Source organism: Equus quagga, chromosome 13, assembly GCF_021613505.1.
Source record: "Equus quagga isolate Etosha38 chromosome 13, UCLA_HA_Equagga_1.0, whole genome shotgun sequence".
In the NCBI taxonomy this organism is placed as follows: domain Eukaryota; kingdom Metazoa; phylum Chordata; class Mammalia; order Perissodactyla; family Equidae; genus Equus; species Equus quagga.
Window position 1 is genome coordinate 51,848,906 of NC_060279.1, and position 20,104 is coordinate 51,869,009.

General features: G+C 36.8%; 1 protein-coding gene across 1 annotated transcript in view; it reads left to right on the forward strand.

The window, feature by feature from the left end:
- Nucleotides 1-20,104, forward strand: part of LPCAT2 (lysophosphatidylcholine acyltransferase 2) — a 63,175-nt gene that overhangs the window by 582 nt on the left and 42,489 nt on the right. Inside the window, exons 2-7 of the mRNA XM_046683091.1 lie at nucleotides 10,193-10,332; nucleotides 13,006-13,223; nucleotides 14,518-14,630; nucleotides 16,533-16,593; nucleotides 17,489-17,547; nucleotides 18,820-18,854. Coding sequence (XP_046539047.1) covers nucleotides 10,193-10,332; nucleotides 13,006-13,223; nucleotides 14,518-14,630; nucleotides 16,533-16,593; nucleotides 17,489-17,547; nucleotides 18,820-18,854 — 626 coding nt within the window. The remainder of the gene's footprint in view (nucleotides 1-10,192; nucleotides 10,333-13,005; nucleotides 13,224-14,517; nucleotides 14,631-16,532; nucleotides 16,594-17,488; nucleotides 17,548-18,819; nucleotides 18,855-20,104) is intronic.

Genomic DNA, 20,104 nt, shown 5'->3' on the forward strand with positions numbered 1-20,104 from the left:
CCAGGAGAGGGGCGTGGGTCTGAGAGAGGAGGCAGATCCAGGAGAGGCACATGAGTCTCACGATGGAAGCAGATCCAGGTGAGGAGCATGGGTCTGAGGAGGCAGATCCAGGGGAGGTGTGTGGGTCTGACAGAGGAGGTGGTCTGAGGGGGGCGTGAGTCTGGGAAGCAAAGGCTCTGAGGAAGGAAATGTAGATCTGAGAGGGGGGGCTCTTTTGAAGGGGCCCTGAGTCTGCAAGGGGCGCAGATGTGGGTCTGAGAGTTGAGGGCACGTGGAGGATGGTCTGAGGGTGTGTGTGAGAAGAAAAGTTGCAAAGAACATGTGGGTCTGAGAGGAGGGTCCTAATCTGGAGGGGGCTGAGTAGGCCAGTGGCAGAGGAAACGTTCCCTGCTGAGAAGGGGAATAAACGCATGAGAAGAATTTCAACTCGAGTCTCTGAGAGAGCAGTGGAAGACCCATCTGCCACAGGAGAGTGGGTTTGGGAAGTCTTTTCTTAAGGAGTCAGTCTGGGATGAGAAAAGTAAGGGAGAAGGCAGAGAGCCCAGGTCTGGAATTAGAACAAGTCAGGCTGGGTTGATCTAGCTAAGCAGGGGCATCAAGGGAGGAAACCGGAATCCAGGAAAAGGGATAATGTGGGTCAACTTAAGGTGTTTAACAGTTTTTGGTCCTGAATCAGTCTTCACCCAAACACTTCTCCTGGATTCAAGGAAGAGAGGTAGCCCAGACTTTCTTTCATTCTTCAAAATGGCTATCTGTAAAAAGGAAGTTTCTTTTCCTTTCCCTTTTCTTGTAAAGTGCTGCTTTTACCATTAGCAGTTACGTTCATGTTTTGGACTTCCTCTTTGTGAAGTTAGTGATCAAAGAACAAGATAGACTATGCAGGCTATGTGTGTCCTGTGTGCTCTGCATGCAAAGATGGTTTTGATGTTTTCCTGTCCATCTCACACATTTCTTTACTTTGGATTTGAAATAGTGTAATTTTTGCACAGGCTACATGTGTGTGCTGAGACCATTGTCCTCTACAGTCGAGGCAGGTTAAGTGCTCGGCTAGGCAGTGTGGGGTGGTGGTTAGGGTCGTGGTAGTTGCATGTCCGGTTGAAGAAGGGTGTGAGAGAGGAAGAAGATAATGAATGTGGTAATACCTCTTTGTAAAGAAACGAAGTGTTTAAAAATTTGATCTTCAGGTCTTTAAGTGGATAGATACTCCCTTTATATCTTAAAACTTCTGAAACACTTCTAAATACATTATCATCCAAGATTAATTTTCATCTGACTTAGTCCAATCAGTCATACTTAAATGAAAGTATGTCTATCAATTTGGCTTTGTATTTTGGAGGAAGGATTAAAGTGGCATATTTATAAGTATTGGACCTAGAGTAAATTAAGGTTTTTTGTAGTATGGCCATTATTGTTTAGAGAGCACTTCCAAATAGCTCTTTAAGAGCTGTGTGTTAATGGAAAGACCACTAGTCTTAGTCAGAGCACCTGCTCAGGCCCTGTTGTTTGTTACTTGTATGACTTTAGCCAAGTCATTTAACCTCTCTGAACTTGACTTTCCTCATCTATTAAGTTGGAATAATAATACATCGAAGAGTTAAAAGTAAGTGAGATAATATGTGAAAGAATCTGGTATTGTTTGCTGATCTTATATTAATAGTTACTGTGTACTATTTTTTGTCTACAAATTGTATACTGTAGTTAAAAATTCCTACTAGGATTGAATGGAATTGCATATAGTGCGGTTATTCTTTAAAAAATTAAAAATCTATATAGATCAGAGATACCAAAGGGATTTCAGTGGCTTCAATGGTCTGAGTAAGGGGAAGATTTAAATAGATATGATTGAAAAACAATGTTGTCTATATTATCCAGTTTAAATGATGGATATACTTTCATTTAAGTGTGACTTAATATGATTAATTCAGACTAAATTTAATCTTGAATGATGATCAGTGTCTTGTTTAAGGACTCTTGTCACTTTTGCACCTCATTATAGGGCTTAGCTTTGCACCTCCCCTCCTCTTCTTGACTAAGGGTCTGCTACTTAGTGGTGTGGAAAGTAATGGCCTAGGTTTCATTTTCTCAATAGAATATGGAATTGAAATGTTTGGTTGTAATTGTAGGATCATTTACCATATCAAAAATATTTGTTGAATACCTGCTATAAGCCGGGCACAATGCCGTTCTCTGGAGGTATAGCAGTGAACAAGAGAAATAAAGACCTCGCCTATCTAAGCTGATATTTCACTGAAAAAGTTAGCCAAATTCAAAAATATATAATTCCGTGTTTTAATAAGTGCTATGAGTGAAATCCAGAGAAGAGGGTAATCCTGATAGAGTGTTAAAAGAAGCCCCCCCTATAGAGATGACATATTATCAAATGGAAATACGATGGAGAATCCTCTTAAGTTATCAAAGAGTTACTCAAAATTAGTTTATTAAGTACTGTTAGTTGTTGCAAACCTGGAAATGGCACAGAAAAAAGAGTTGCCTGATATTTGACAACTTACTTAATTAAAATCCATAGAAGCTGCTCATTGTGAATATGAGTAAATCTTATAGGAATGTGTTGTAGCCTAATTTCAACTCTCTCTTCAAGGTCTATGCCATGGTCGTTTCTTGCAGTCAGGATTATTTTTTGGTCATTTGCAAAGCTATCTTTATTTGACTCTCCTTGGAGCTCACCACTGCAAATGGTCTTTTCTCCAGTGGTCTTTGTCAAAAACAATCAGAGGCAAATGCCTAACATCACAGCTGTCTGAGGCAGTGAATAGTGACTGGAGCAAACAGTAAGCTAACCAAAAAGCTTACAAGAAAAATCTAGGGAATGAGATGTCCCTAGGGGACTTTGGAAAACTTTGAAATATTCTTGGGAATCTAGAAGGCCATCCAAATGCATAGGCCTGTGTGCATGCCCATGGCTACACACATGCCCTGAAAAGACCCAAAGATACCCTAAGCTCTCACCTCTGGCCAACCTTTAGGCTCTGTTCAAACAGGAAGTAAAAGCTAACACAGAGTTGGGAACTTCCACCTGGCTGTGTTGAAGGTCCGCCCCAACATGTGCACAGAGACCCTTTGCAAACACTGGGAAACTTATTGGCTCCATGAACTTAAGGAAATCTCTATCTAATCATTACCTAACTACTAAGCTATCTGATCAGAGATTTCAGTAGCCACACAGGACAAACAATACAGACTTTACGGAATTAGTTCATAAAAGTCACTAAACAAACAAATAGCAACAACAAACAGCCTGATTTTCAGTTTCTGTGTTATATTCTTTAAAATGTTCAATTTTCAACAAAAAATTGCAGGATATGCAAAGAGCAATAAAAATATCCCATATATAGGGAAAAAAGGAGTCAATACAAACTATTCCTGAGGATGCCTAGATGTTGTACCTGCTAGCCAAAGACTTTAAATATGTTTAAATAACTGAAGGAGACTATGTCTAATGAACCAAAGGAAAATATGAGACAGTGTGCCACCAAATGGAGAATATCAATAGAGATAGAAATTATAAAAAAAGAACCAAAGAGAAAGTGTGGAGTTGAAAAGTAGAATAGCTGAATTGAAAAATTCACCATAGGGGCTCAATAGCAGACTCGAGCAAACAGAAGAAAGAATCAGTAAACTTAAAGATAGGTCAATTGAGATTATTTAGTCTGAGGAACAGAAAGAAAAAAGGATGAAGAGAAATAAACAGAGCCTCAGAGGCCTGTAGAACACTGTTAAGTGTACCAACATAAGCATAATGGGAATCTCGGAAGGAGAAGGGAGAGAAAGAGACAGAAAGAATATTTGAAGAAAACTTCAAACGTTTGGCTGAAAACTTGCCAATTTGATGAAAAACGTTAATCTGCATATCCAAGAAGCTCAACGAATCCAAGTAGAATAAATTCAAAGATATCTACACCTAGACATGTCATAATCATTATTGAAAACCAAAGAGAAAGAATCTTGAAAGCAGGAAGAGAAACAATTCATCATACAAGGAATCCTCAATAAGATTAATGTCTGATTGTTCATCAGGAACCAGAGAGGCCACAAGGCAGAAGGATGACATATTCAAAGTGCTAAAAGTAGAGATTGCCAACCAAGAGGTGTATAGCCAGAAAAACTATCCTTCAAAGATGAAGGAGAAATTAACAAAAGCAGAGAATTTGTCACTGGCACACATGACCTGAAAGTGATACTAAGGGGAGTCCTTCAGGCTGAAATGAAAGGACACTAGTGAGTAACTCAAATTACATGAAGAAGTAGAATACTGGTAAAGGTAACTGCATGTATAAATATGAAAGAGAGTATACATATAAATTTTTATTTGTAAATCCTTTTGTCTTCTAACTGATCTTAAAGACAGCTACAGGAACCACCTCTGTGCCCAAGTGGTTAAATTCACATGCTCCACTTCAGTGGCCCAGGGTTTCACCGGTTCAGATCCTGGGCATGGACATGGCGTGGCTCATCAAGCCATGCTGAGGCGGTGTCCCACACAGTGCAATCAGAAGGACCTACAACCAGAATATACAACTATGTACTGGGGGGCTTTGGGGAGAAGAAGAAGAAGAAAAAAAAGAGATTGGCAACAGAGGTTAGCTCAGGTGCCAATCTTTAGAATAAAAAGACGAGTACATAAAGCAATAATTATAAGTTCTCTGTTGATGGACATATAATATATAAAGATGTAATTTATATGACAATAACGGCAAACAGGAGTAGGGAGGGAATGGAGCTATAGGAGCACAATTTTTCTGTACTATTACAATTAAATTGATATTAATGCAAACTGGATTATTATAAGTGAAGATGGGAACACTTAGGGCAACCGCTAAGAAAATAAATTTTAAAATATAGTAAAAGAAATGATAAGGAAATTAAAATGGTATACTAGGTGATATCTATTTAACATAAAAGAATGTGGCAATGAAGAAATAGAGAAATGAAAAAGACAAGCTATACAGAAAGGAAATAGCAAAAAAAAAACATATAAATCTTACCTTATCAGCAATCACATTAAGTATAAATGGATTAAACTAATTAAAAGGCAGAGATTGGCAGAATGGATAAAAATACGTAATCCAATTATATGCTGTCTAAAAAAGACCTCAGATTCAAATACCCAACTAGGTTGAAAGTAAAAGGAAGGAAAAGGATATACCATACAAACAGTAACCAAGAGAGAACTGGAGGGGCTATATTAATATTAAATGAAATAGACTTTAAGACTGAAATTGGGGGCCAGCCCTGTGGCCAAGTGGTTAAGTTCGCACGCCCTGCTTTGGCAGCCCAGGGTTTCACCGGTTCAGATCCTGGGTGCAGACATGGCACTGCTCAGCAGGCCATGCTGAGGCAGTGTCCCACATGCCACAACCAGAAGGACCCACAACTAAAAAATATACAACTGTGTACTAGGGGGATTTGAGGAGAAAAAGCAAGACAAAAAAAGATTTAAAAAAAGACTGAAATTGTTGCTAGATATAAAGGAGGACATTTTATAATGATAAAAGGGTTGATTCATCAAGAAGATATAGCAATTATAACCATATGTGTACCTAACACCAAAGCCCCAAATACACAAAGCAAAACTGACAGACGGAAGGAAGAAATAGACAATTCAACAATAGTAGTTAGAGACATCAATTCCCCACTTTCAGCAGTGGTAGAACAGTGAAGCAGAATATCAACAAGGAAATAGAAGCTTGAACAACGTTATAACCTACCATACGCAGCAGATGTAAATGAAACAGTTCACCCAAAAACAGCAGAAAACACATTCTTCTCAAGCACTCACATAACATTCTCCAAGATAGGCAATTATATTAGGCCATAGAGCAAGTCTCAATAAATGTAGACAGATTGCAGTAATACACAGTATGCTCTTCAACCACAATGGGTTGAAATTAGCAGTCAGTAACAGAAGAAACTTCACAAATATGTGGAAATTAAATCACACACTCCTAAATAACCAGGGGTTCGAAGCAGAAATCATAAGAAAAATTAGTAAATACTTTGAGATAAATGAAAATGAAGACACAACATACAAAGATATATGTGGCTAGCATTACCTGATACTAAAACCTGAAAAAGATAATATAATAAAAGGAAATTGTAGACCAATTTCCTTCACAATCACAGATATAAGAACCCTTAGCAAAATATCAACAGGTCCAATACAGCCATATGTGGAAAGGATAATATATCCTGTCCAAATTTGGTTAATCCCAGGAATACAAGGTTGGTTTAACATACAAAAAGTTCTATTTCAGTATAATTCATATTAGCAGAACATACAATAAGAAGCATACAATCATTTCAGTAGATGTAGAAATTTTGTTAACTCATTTGACAAAATTCAACATCCATTAATGTTTAAAAAAATAATCTCAGTAAAATAGGAATGAAAGGGAGCTCTCTCAGTGTAATAAAGGGCATCTATGAAACACCTACAGCTAACATCATGAGACTGAAATATAGAAACTGTTCCCCCAAAGGTTGGGACCAAGAGAAATATCTTGTTCACAACTTGTATTCTACTTTGTACCAGGGGTCCTAGCCGGTGCAATGAGTTAAGAAAAAGAAATAAAAGACATACAGGTTAGAGAGGAAAAAGTATAACTGTCTTTATTCCCAGATGACATGCTTGTATATGAAGAACATAATGCAATCTAAGGAATCTGCAAAACAGCTACTTACCAGATCTAATAAGTGAACTTGGCTAGGTAGTGGGACACAAGGTTAAGATTTAAAATCAATTTTATGTCTATATACTGGCAGCAAGCAATTGCAAAGTGAAATTAAGTAATCTCCTTTACAGTAGCAATAAAATAACATTAAACACTTAGGAATATATTTAACCAAAAACATGTAAGACCACTACACTGAGAACAACCAAATGCTGTTGTGAGAAATTAATGGAGATTTACATTAATGGAGAGGTACAACATGTTTATAAGTTGAAAGAATCAATAATGTTAAGATAATTCCTCCCAAATTGATCTGTAGATTCATTGAAATTCCCATAAAAATTCCTACAGGTTTGCTTTGTGTGTGGAAACTGGAAAATTAGTTCAGAAATTTATGTGGAAATGCAAAGGATCTAGATTAGTCCAAAAAGGTTTGAAGAAAAAAAGTTGCAGGACACATAGTACTTGATTTCAAGACTTAATGCAAGCTACAGCAGTTGAGAGACTAGGGTATCGACAGAAGGATAGATGACTAGATCAGTGGAACAGAATGGGGAGCCCACACATAAATGTTTGACTGACTTTTGACAAAGTTGCCAAGAAAATTCACTGGGGAATGTCAAGTCTTTTAAACAAATGGTGCTGAAACAACTCGATAAATCTATGGATAAAAATGAACCTTGATCCCTACTGCATACCACACACACAAAGTAATTTAAGAGGGATTATAGATAGAAACATTAAAAACTGAAACCATACAGCTTCTAGAAGAAGGAAATATTAAATACCTTCATGACCTTGAGGAAGGTAAAGATTTCTTAGAAAGGACACAGAAAACTAAACATAAGATAAAAATTGACAGATTAGTCTTCATCAGAATTAAATTCTTCTCGTCCAAAGATACCATTAAGAAAATGAAAAGGCAAGCCATGGAATGGAAGAAAGTGTTTTCAATACATATACTGACAAAGGCCTTCTATATAGAACATATAAAGAAATCCTACAAATTTGATAAGAAACAGACTAACAACCCAATAAAAAGGGATAAAAGACTTGAACAGATACTTAACGTAAGGAGTTAAAAGAATGACCAATAAGCACCCGGAAGATGTGCCCAAGATAATTGTTCATCAAGGAAATGTCAATTAAAGCTACAACGAGCTACAATAGCATTTTACAACCAGTTGCATGGCTACAGAGACTGACAACGTCGACTGTTGGTGAGTGTGTGGAGCAGCGGGAACTTTCACACTTTGTTGGTGAAGACATAAAATGGTACAACCACTTTGGAAAATGTTAGAAACGAAAAATCCAGCAAAGATGCTCCCAATTCATAGACATTTAATGGAATTAGTTAGAAGCAGTTTGAAGTTTCTTACAAAGTTAAGCATACCCTAACCTAACATATTCACTTCCAAGGAAATGAAAATGTGTGTCCACACAGAGACTTGAACATTAATGTTCACAGGAGCTATGTTCATAATGGCTAAGAGCTTATAATAGGACTAATGTCCATGAACGGGTGAATGGTTAAATGAATTGTGACACAGTCATACAGTGGAATAATACTCTGCAGTTAAAAAGACTTTGCTACTGATACATCCAACAACATGGTTCAATCTCAAACATATTGAGTGAAAGAAGCCAGACATAAAAGAACATATACTGTGTGATTTCATTTATATGACAATCTAGAGCAGGCAAATCTATGGTGAGAGAAAGCCCATCAGTAGTTGCCAAGGGCCAGGGAGGGTGTGTTGACTGCAGAGAGGCACGAGGGAACCTTTTTGGGTGATGGAAATGTTCTATATCTTGATTGTGGTGGTGTTTGCAGAGTGGTGGTGTTTGAAAAACTCATAATTTATATACACTTAAAATAAGTGCATCTTATTTTATGTAAATTATGCCTTAATGAAGTTGATTTTTTAAAAATACTGCCAAGACCAAACTTTGTCATGGATGTACAATGACTGAAATTCTCAGACATACACTTTAAAATGATACTTTGGAAAACTCTTTGGCAGTTTCTTATAAACTACATCTAGGACCCAGCAATTCCACTTCTAGGTATTTACCTAAGAGAAATGAAAACAAATATCCACGAAAAGGCTTCTACAAGGATGTCCGTAGTGGCTTTTTTGTAATAGCCCACAAGTGGGGCCTATGTTCAGCAACAGGATAATAGATAAGCAAATTGTCATATAGTCCCCCAGCAGAATAATACTCTGCAATCAAAAAGAATGAATTACTGATCTATAAAACAACATAGTTGAATTTCAGAAACATTATGTTAAGTGGAAGAAGATAGACACAGAAGAATGCATAAGGTATGATTCCATTTAAATGATGTTCAAGAATAGACAAAACTAACCTATGGTGATAGAAATTCAACCTTGGTTGCCCAAGTGGGTAAGGACTGACTGGAAGGGGCACAAGGCAGCTTTCTGGGTGGTAGAAGTTTTCTGTATCTTGATTGGAGTGGTGGTTACAAGAATATACATTCATGAAAACTCGTTGAATTATACATTTAAAATTTATACATTTCCTTGTATGTAATTTTTACTTCAAACACACACACCTGCACACAAATAATTTAACAGATTAAATTACATCTGTCAACTAATTTGACAGATAAGTAGAATGTTTCTGGTGTTTCTCCTAAATTATTTGATGTGCTCAGATTCATATTAAGGGCCAGTAAAGACAGAAGAAAGACAGCACTGTTTGAGTAGTGTAATTGGCCAATAGAGAAAAAAAAGATAATTTGATGTACATAAGGACAGTTAATTTCACTTAAAAGCCACTTAGTAACTGTGTGATCTTATGCAGTTTAACTTAACTCTGTGCCATGCACTTTGTTGTATGTAATAAAACTTAAGGCTGTAAGAATCAAATAAGTTACTATGTACCAAGTGCTTAGATTGCCTTGTACATAGTAAGCATTCACATATTATTTGCTATTCTTATTTACTTAGTTTTCATTCTTATTCTTACTTTTTTATTATTTTTATTTTTTCCTCCCCCATAAAGGACAGGCAGGTAAATAAAATGATGCATTTACTTCTTCACACTCTAATGCCGTTATTAACACCCTCCTTCAATTTATAGCTCTCCAAAAGCTATTTCCCCCTCTTACTTTGCCAGCTTCTGCTTGTCTTTCAAGACTGTTCAGCTTCAACTCTTCCCGGAAGCTTATGCCTGACTGCTACGTCAGACATACTTTTCTTTATCCCCCAGCATCCTCTATTCACTTTCACTGGTCAAGTTGTCTTGTAGTACTTGGTTTTCTTCAGTTTCTTTTGCTACATAGTAGACTTTATGAGGCCAGATACAAAGTCTTACTTTTCATTGTGCTCAGATCCTTGTCTGGTACAGGGTAATCCTCAGTTATCCTGGAGTGAGTGCATGAGTACCATAAAACTTTCCTCTTGCATGTTTCTGTTTGATAGCCACAGCATTAAAATAATGTCCCTTCATCTATTTTTATCAACTTTGACTTTCAGATTTTCTTTCTTGGAATTATCCTGCTTCCAATTCGTGCCTTATTGGTTGCATTAATTTTATTACTGGCATGGCCATTTGCTGCGATTTCAACAGCATGCTGTCCTGAAAAGCTGACCCACCCAGTAACTGGTTGGAGGAGGTAAGAAATAGTTATGTCTAAATATTAGGTAAATCGAGTTAAGGAAGAGTCTATCATAGTTTAGTCAGTGATGAGTAGTTTTATCTAACTGCTACCCATTCAATTTGAATCATTTATTTTTCTCAGGTGAAACTCTTCTTAATTTATCTTATGTAGAAATTACTGCCCAAGCACAGTATGATTGAAATTATAATTTCCTAATATCAAAATATTTTGTTTTCTGAGTTATTGCCAAAAAGTGGTAGATCCCTGGTTCTGAAAGACTCAATTAGTGTACCTGAAACCAGTACAGCTGAAACATACCTAGCTTTCTTTTGTCCTTCCTCAGTTTTCACATTTGATTTTGTCCCCCTATAGTAGCTACATATTTTCTGCAGTGGTGTAATTAATTGGATCAATTATATAGTGATTATTAATAAAAGTTTAATTATTATTATAGCCTAGCTTTTTTTTTCTTTTTTGGCAAGGAAGATTGTTCCTGAGCTAAGATCTGTGCTAATCTTCCTCTATTTTGTATGTGGGACACCGCCACAGCATGGCTTGATGAGCAGTGTGTGGGTCTACACCCAGGATCTGAACCCACGAACCCTGGGCTGCCAAAACAGAGTTCACGAACTTAACCACTACACCAGTGGGCTGGCCCCTAGCCCAGCTTTTTAAAATGTTAGCATTGAGGCAAAATGGAACTGCTTCTCAAGCTCTATCTAATTAGCATGGTATTAGAAAAGAGACTGATGGTGAATTAACAAAATTACTGGTAAAAGATCATTCCTCTTTGGCAGAACCAAATTACCACCATCTGTGTGTCCTGAAAGTGTGAGCTCCTACTGTGGACTCCGCGGATTTCATAGGAATCCATCTGTGAAATCCATAGATGGGTTTTAGGGTACTGTTGAACTCTGAACTTGCACACGTTTTTTTTTTCTACATAAGCATTTATTCCTTTCATCCAAACCTGAAATGAGAATATGTACTCCAAAAATTTTGAAAAACAATGTTCTAGAAACTTTTCAAGAAATATGCAGTTTGCTGTTCGATTCATGTTCTAGTAAGCAAATGTCAATATTAAACACAAGGCTGGTTTGAAGTGAAGCTGAATCTGATGCTGGTGATGACCCCCAGAGAACTAATGCCACCTCAATCCCTGAAAATCATGTTCCTTTGTTTTTTTAAAAAATAGCATTCAAGGTTGCGTGTTATTAAAAAAAAAAAAAAAAAAACTTCAAGGGATGTTTTCATGACCCACCAATTCCTTTCAATTATTTCTTTGGTGTCTATTGTTAATGGGCTATGAAAACCTATGATGATGGAAGAAACAGTCTAAGAATCCAGAAAACAGATGTAACAACTGTTAGAAAAGAAAGTTCTGCTTTTGTTAATTAAGCCAGGATCTCTACCTCGTCTCAAATAGGTAACGTTGAAGTTATTATGCAGCACCAGACTTTTGGTCACTTTTTAGACATTTAAATAGAGGTGTTTATGGCCCTGAATTTGGGATACTTTGGAATGTAGTTGTTAGAAGCTACATCTCTATAAATCAAAAGTAGGCGGTATGGAAATTCTGTGAAGGGGTGAGCTTTTTATTCTTACATAGAGATCTCAACTCTAAACTACAGGACAAGAAGGTGGGTGCGGTTATTTCCCTGTGCCCTCCGGAAAAACGCTTTGGCTTTCTGTGTCTCACTTCTCCTTACTGTGAAGTAAATGTCAGGGGAACTTCCTCAGTAGTTAGTTGCTTAATAGCTCCTCCCTATATTATGATAAGAATGTCGAGAGAATTAGATAGGAAGCCTATTTTTAAACTTCTCATTAGGTGTCTTATGGGAGATGTACATATTTTATTTTTCATGAAAAGCTATATGCTTATTCATGTACTGAGATGTGCATCCCGTGTTTGCATTTCTACGAGTATGTTTTTGTTTCCCTTGATTGAGTTTATCAAGGACAGAGACTGGCTTTTACTTGTCCTGTGTGTCCAGCGCAGTTCCTCGCACAGTTTGATGAATGAGTTAATCCTTAATGATAGATTTCTTTTTAAAGAGTAAACGGTTAGGTTTCTGGAATCAGTGCATCTTTGTTCTAAGAAGGCGAGTTAGTAAATTCACTTCTTAAGATTCTTGATGATATCTAAGAGCTGTAATGGTGTAGATAACAAACCTTACTTTAAAAAAACTTTTTCCTCCAGTAAGTCGGAGAGAGTTTTAGCATGAGAGTTCTGAAAGTGTTTTGGGAGATAGTGCATCTTTGTTAAGTAAGTGGAGATTCCCAAGGTGACTTCTCTGAAGGGCATTACTCATTTGGGTTTCTCAGTGGGGGACATTCATTCTTGTCACTTTATAGTCACAGAATAATGGAGATATGTATTAGCCAGATGTCCCTGGGAAAATTACTTTACTTCTCTGTGCCTCAGTTTTCTCAGCCATAAAATGGGGGTAATCGTAAATAATACCTATTTCATAAAATTGGGCTGATGATTAAAGACATGAAGCACTCTAAGGTATTCAGAATAGTGTCTGGCAGCAAGAGCTGCATGTAAATGTTAGCTGTTTTTAGCTACATTTTAAAATAAAGTGTTCTGACATGTTTGTTTTGATATTGTGTTTTAGAGTGATGCCCTGCTGTTAGCTACAATTAGCCAAGCTAATTATGTCTTTTTTATATTTCTTTCCAAAGGAAAATTACCCAACCGGTTTTGAAGTTCCTGGGTCGTGCCTTGTTCTTTTCAATGGGATTTATAGTTACTGTGAAAGGAAAGGTCGCAAATGCTGTGGAAGCCCCAATTTTTGTGGTTGCCCCTCACTCAACGTTCTTTGATGGGATTGCCTGTGTCATAGCTGGCTTACCGTCTATGGTGTCTCGAAATGAGAATGCACAGGCCCCTCTGGTTGGCAGTAAGTACTTGTAAGATAACATAGATAAAACATTTTCCTGCTCATGCTTTCAATTTAAAAAATCATGTATTTCATTGGTAGACTTTTAAAAAACTAAAATAAAACATTTCAAACATATTTCCTTTGTTTTAATGAGGCACCATATTGAAAGAATGAATTTATCAAAAAAGATTAGAGACTTCCCTATCTGTACCCTTATAATCTTTTTTCTTAAGTCTACCCTTCATCAGTGAACCGTCACCTCTTTCTAGTCAGATCAGTTTTCAAATACCAAACATACTTGGTGTTTTTTTAGAGAGAGAACTGAACCAAAGAATTTTCGAAAACGCAGGTTACATGCTATTTCATGAATTTCTCTTCAGGGTATTAGGCTGATAAACAAGCTAAGTCTTTTCTCCTAACTCTGTTTTCTTCGTTATTGCCCCCAAATCTCCACAAGGGACCAGTGTGTAACTCTTTGAAAATTATGATGTGGAAGAATAAGTGCTTCCTGCCATAAAAAATAATGAAGCAGGGGAAATGTTTTTCCCACCAGATCCTTTGGTCTGTCCCTAAGGTGTTAGTTTCCAGGTAACTACTCTGTGTTGTCCCGGGGTTACTGCAAACATCGAGCGATGAGAGAGTGGGTGTGAAAGGCCTCATGCTGCCTTGGTGCTCTGCAGAAATAATAGGAGTTCTTGCAGCTTTGTCATTCAGCTGAGAAAGACACACTCTCTCTCTCTCTCTCTCTTTTTTTTTTCTGCGTAACCACTTTGCTTTGTGTAATATGGCATTTTCCTGAAAAGTAGTTAAGCACTAGATTTTTGGTGAATTGAGGTTGATTTTGCACATCCTAGGAAGTAACCTACTCACTAGACTGTTGTGCTAAAAATTTTAGTGAAATCAATATTAATTCCCGCTGCTTATGTGTACTGTGAATTCACATAATCAGTTTTCAGGATATTGCTAAAATAAAACAAGATATTCTGGTAGTATATTCCACAGGTTTAATGTCAATTGAGGAAGAAGACCCCGAGAGAGAAAATTGCCTTTGCTTCTTTTCGTATTCTTGCTGCTAACCTCTGTTATATCAATGAAATCTTTCTAGGTGTAAATATCCACCTCTCCTTTTGAAACCGAAAGCTATGTTGTAGTAAAATTTGAATTGGAATTTTTTTTTTTAAGTTGTCCTCTTTGATTTGCTAAATTTTAATTTGCCATAAAATTTGTTTCATGATTTATCCAGTATCATTACTGTGGTAGCTTTAGCCAAAAAGAAAAATGACTTGGGTGTGACTTTTCATTTGTTTTAAAGGACTGTTACGAGCTCTTCAACCAGTGCTGGTGTCCCGTGTTGATCCAGATTCTCGAAAAAACACAATAAATGAAATAATAAGGCGTGCCACTTCAGGAGGGGAATGGCCCCAGGTAAAAAGCAGTAGATGTTCATTTAAATATATTGAGAGTTTATTTATTTTACATTTGTAAATGTACTCATTTGGATCCCCAGATAGCAATATGTGGGAACACTTATGCTAGATGCCTTTTGCATAATAGAAGCAGAAAAAATGAGTGAGTGTCAAGAAGTCCCCTTCCCATGAGATACTCCATGGACTTAAATGTGTCATTCTTTTGTATTCTTCAAACCCTTGGAACCAACTTTTATTTTGTATCATGAAAAGTAATTCTCTACCTGTGCCTTCATTTGCCATTTTAAAGATGAGGTACTGAAGTGCAACATACTCGACAGTAGGGTGGGTTTATTGAAAAAGTGATTAAGACGTTATATCTTATCTGAAGTATGTTCAGATATGCTTTTTAGTTCGGGAGGTGTATCAGAATCACGTGTAGAACTCATCCAGCTTTACCATCTCACCACCCTTTCCCCTGAAATGCCTTTTGAAGATGAGGAAGGGGCAACTTTCATTGGATGGAGAAAGCCTCATGGGTGATTCTGATGTGTCCCTCTACCTGTGCCCAGGTGATGTCTAGCAGAACTAATGGTTTTGCAGTGACTTGGTCACCCATGATGATGTGTGATGTCAAGGCACCAAGAGCAGTATGACCAAGAGGTTTTGGAAACCAAGGCATATGAGGAATGATTTAAAAAGTAACTGGGAAGAAAGGACATTTGGAATAAGGGTTTGATTTCTCTCTTTGGATCCAAGTAATATATCTAGGACTGGGAGGGGAAAGTTCACAAATAGATAGATTTCACCTCATTTTACTCATCCTGAGGAACTTTCTGTCCAGAGGTAGAATGGTCTGATGTGGAATCCTTTTCTGGAATTTTCAGGCATTGGCTAAGCAGCCACTTGGGGGGGATATTGTAGAAAGAATTCAAGCATTAGAAATACTCGATGACTTTTAATGCCCCTTCTAGCTCTGAGATTTTAGGATTTACTCCCTATCCATTCCTTGTGAATAATGTAACTATGGAATTTCCACTGAATGATTTGTATTTGATACTGTATCTGATTGTGAAATCAACCCATTTTTTTAAATTCGAGAATGGAATTGCACCTATTCATAACTTTTATTTTACAGATAACTTCTTTTTATGGCAATTTAGCCTAATAATGCTTTCCCTCTCTGTTATGAAATACACTAAGTAAATACACACACTAACTACAGTGAGTGTAGGAGTTTTCTTACTTTATTTTATATACTTAGCAATTTCCTCATTGCTAAAACCTAAAAGCTGCAGAAAATCAAGCTGCTGCTTTATTCACTTACTGGGGAAGCTAACTCTACTGCAGTCCTTCATAGGAAAAACTTGAAGGAGTATGTTAAAAGCTAAAAATACTTCCTCAAAAAAAATTAAATTGTATTCCATATGTCAACTAATTCAAATAAGCATAAGGCCTATTGTAAGCATTTCCCCCTTTGTCCTCCATACTTCCCTAAACTATATGTTGTAGGAGTGAATAGCAGTTAGTAGGAAAACTAAAACACAGAAGTAGGGAACGATTTGGTTAAGGATGTCCAGGAGTAGAAGACAGGATTTAATGTACGCTTTGACCATCACTTAGGGTCTGTGTCCTCTTTTAAAGTTATTCAGATCATAGCATCATCATTAAGAAACATTTACTAAGTGTATTCCCTATTCAAAGCTTTAATCCATTTTCTAATTATCTTAATGACCAGACTCCACTTCTTTTAGAGGAAAACCGAATAGTCTAATTCTAGCTTTCATTAGTCAAGTGTTAGCCTTTTATGTCATTTTTGTTTTGTAAAGACTGGCAGCTATTTGTGAAATCATAAGAAAGCAAGTAAAGAGGTAATCTATTAATTAGACTGAAATGTTAAATCTTTTCCTTTTCTCCCAAGATGCTAGTTTTCCCAGAAGGTACTTGTACTAATCGTTCCTGTTTGATTACTTTTAAACCAGGTGAGAGAAATTAAATTATGTATCATGACAAAGTAGTGTGGAAGGTTTCTCAAATGATTTGACAGTAATACACAAAATGACTTGTTAGTTTGCTCTGAGCTTTTCTTCTTTTCTGATTAAAAGTTTTAAATGTTGTGAATCTACTCTTTTACTTTCTCTTTTGGTATCAAAACCCCTTCTTCCTTGGAGTGTCCTGGGGGGTGTGTGTGTGTGTGTCTGTGTGTGTGTGTGCCTGTCTGTCTGTCTGTGTCTGTTGTTTGAGCAGGAACCACTGGCAGATTTTTCTTTTCTTCCAAGGATCCCCTCACAGACAGCTGGGGTCCTGTGTCATCAAGTAGGAAACCGATTTCAGTTTTCATTATAATGCCGTCAAATGCCTTCTAGAGTTCACTCCTTTTTTTAATATTATGAAGTCATGAATTTCATAGTAATGTGTAATTTCATAGTAATTGGTGACACTTTAAGACATTTTTGTGTTGGCTGCTGGAATGCTCAGCCGAAGTTAGAACTGACTTCCAGCAAGTGTGCCAGTTCTTGCTTTAAGCACTTGGTTTCACCTAGATTTTCTTCTCCTTATTTTCCCTTTGTCTTGATTTTATCATTACTTTTTTTAAAAAAATCCTGTTGAATAATAGGAATTTGGAAAACGAAAACAAGTGGAGATGTAAACTAATAAATATTTTAAGTGACTTAGATACATTTACTATTTTGCTTACATAATTCTGAATTTTAAAAATCTCATTTTGGTAGACACTAGGGATTTACCAACATATAGCAGATCATTATGTGTACTCTTAAAACATTCAGTATATGTGTACCATTTGTTATTGTTTTCTTTATTGTAAAACTTGTATTCATATAAAGAACATGTCATAAAATTTCTGTGTGGCTACAGGGGCCTTCATTCCAGGAGTTCCCGTTCAGCCAATCCTCCTCAGATACCCAAACAAGCTGGTAAGCATAGCACTTTACTATGGGAAGAATTGCACCATCCCAAACAGCCCAAATTCTCTAGGACATCTTTTCGTATTTGAATAAAGGTATGAATAGATAAATGGTGGAAGCAGATGGATAGACTCATTTTCTTTGCCACATTTAGTTTTCGAAAGTTTTCAAGATAGGCATGTATTTGTTGATATCAATGTTACCTATTGTTTTTGCTCTTACTAAGCTACAGGAGGACATTTCCTCAGCTGCTGCTCTATTGTCACTATGATGGGATGATACAGTCTCAGACTCAGGATCTCATTAGACTGGATATTAGGAAAGTTGCATAAATTTGTGATTTTCGTTAAGCCCAGAAGGAAACGTTTCCAGATTCAATCCATGGTCATTACTGGTGGAGAAGGATTGAATTAGTAGCATAAATTTGGGATAGGCTTGGTGTTTAATTACTAGCTCAGTGCTTGCTAGCTGTGTGACTCTTGGCAAGCAGCTTAAATAAGAGACTTTCTGAAAAGAACCTAACATCCTATAGAAGATCCGCAGTTGGCTCAGAGCCTCTTCTGCTCCAGCTGGCATATTGTTGTCTTCTGGATATTAATTGTGCCACCATTTTCCCAAAGAAAGCTTTTTTGGAGGATGTTTTGGTTCCAAAAGGAAACTTCTTTACTAGAGAATTTGCATAAAAAGGCAAGATGTAAATATTAATTATCTGTGTATTGAAGATTAAGACTTCTTGATCAATTCAACTTTCTGTTCAATGGCTAGTTTCTTAACCTTAGACATCTATGGCTACAAAAAAATCTATCAAACTTATTTGTTGTGTTTCTGCTTATGGGTTTGCATTTGTCATTTTTTCACATTCTTCCACTGTGCGCTACTTTAATCTTTTTTCCTAAATCTTTTTTTCGTAAATAACTCTTTTTTTGGAGAACTGATGTCTTCTGGTTTTTGTAGGCAAATTAGTTATCCAGATATGTTCATATTAGGAGAAAAAGAGCTAAGCATGCACAATAATTTAAAAAAACAAATTCAGCGCAACTTAGTTCTGTAAAAAGATGGGTGGCTACCTAAGGAAGGTGGATCTTTGCTATGCAGATACGTAATCTGAACATTCATAGGTCAGTTCACTGTTGTCTAACAATAATAATATGCTTGTTTTACTTTTCAACATATTGCTTTTAATTCAGAAAAAGTGCATGAATCCCAATATTAAAATAAGGTTTTTGTATTATGGGGTAATTTTTCTCTGGTCTAACAGTTTAAATACTTTTGTTATTGTAGGATACTGTGACTTGGACGTGGCAAGGGTATACATTGTAAGTTGCTTATATCTGTTATCATTATATATAGATTTTATTCTAGTGAAGAAAAGTAAAGATAATTTATTTATTTATTTTTAAACCTTGTGTTTGTAAAACTAGAGATTTCTAATCAGATCCTTAAATCTTGCGACTGAGAAGTCTCTAGAAAGAGGGTAACTGTCCTGCCTGTTAACCACCAGAGTCTCTGATGTACAGAATTCGAGCTGTCTGTCATGTTCTAATGGGTCTCAAATGTTTATCTCCCAATTCTTAAGCGTTCCAGTGACCCAGTTTGCATCCTGCTCAGCTTTAATTTTGCAGTTTGACTTGCATCGCAGATTCGGCATCACGCAGTGTCTCCACCGTTGTTTTACTCCTGCTTTAAGCAGGCCAGGGCAGTTGAGTCATATGGGCTGAAATAGTTGTGATTTGTCTGACTTGAGGTGAGAAAATAGCTCACTGAGCTTTCAGTTCCGTTCTTGGATTTTAAAGGCCGAAAAATCAGCAGTTTCTACAAACATTTAAGAGAGGAGAGGAATATGGTTTCACCATTAAGCCAGCTGAGGTGAAATAGGGCTTTGAAAAAACAGAACAGGTAGAATCTTGCTTTCTCTCAAGAAGGTCTTTTGTTTAGTTTCCACGGGAAAAGTCTGAGCCTGTTTGCCTTTTGGTGAGAGCCCTGTGAAGCACCGGGGTTTGAGGCTGCCCTGGGGCTCACCCACTGGTGCCTTTCGATGATGTGATATCCAGAGTTCAGGTAACATTGTCAGTGGGTAGGTGACAACCGCTTGGAAATATTTAAAAGGAAATCATTATTTGCCTTCAAGTACATTATGGGCTTCCCTCTATCCTTGTTAGACAATCCAAACAGCTTCTGAAAGTCGGAATTTTTTATACTGCGTGTTTATTTTCTCCATTTTGTGTGTGTGTGAATTGCTTTGAAATAACAATTTAAATCAGGACAGGTAATTGATGGGCCCATTGCATGTGTTAATGTTTATTAACATATGAGACATTTATATTCCTGTTATGCTTTAGTCCTTGGTAATTCAAATTAAGTAAATGACACCAAAAGTAAAGAACGTACAAAGATGATGTGGACGCTATGTTATCTTTAGCTCTTCAGGAAATCAGTTTATTCATTTGGCAAGAATACATGTTGTATGTCACTGCTGATTTTGAATTCCTGGTTTTCAGCTTTTATACAAGGGAAAATTAGGAGAAAAAAAGTAGTATGAGAGCATTTTAGAAAAAGAAGTGCCTAA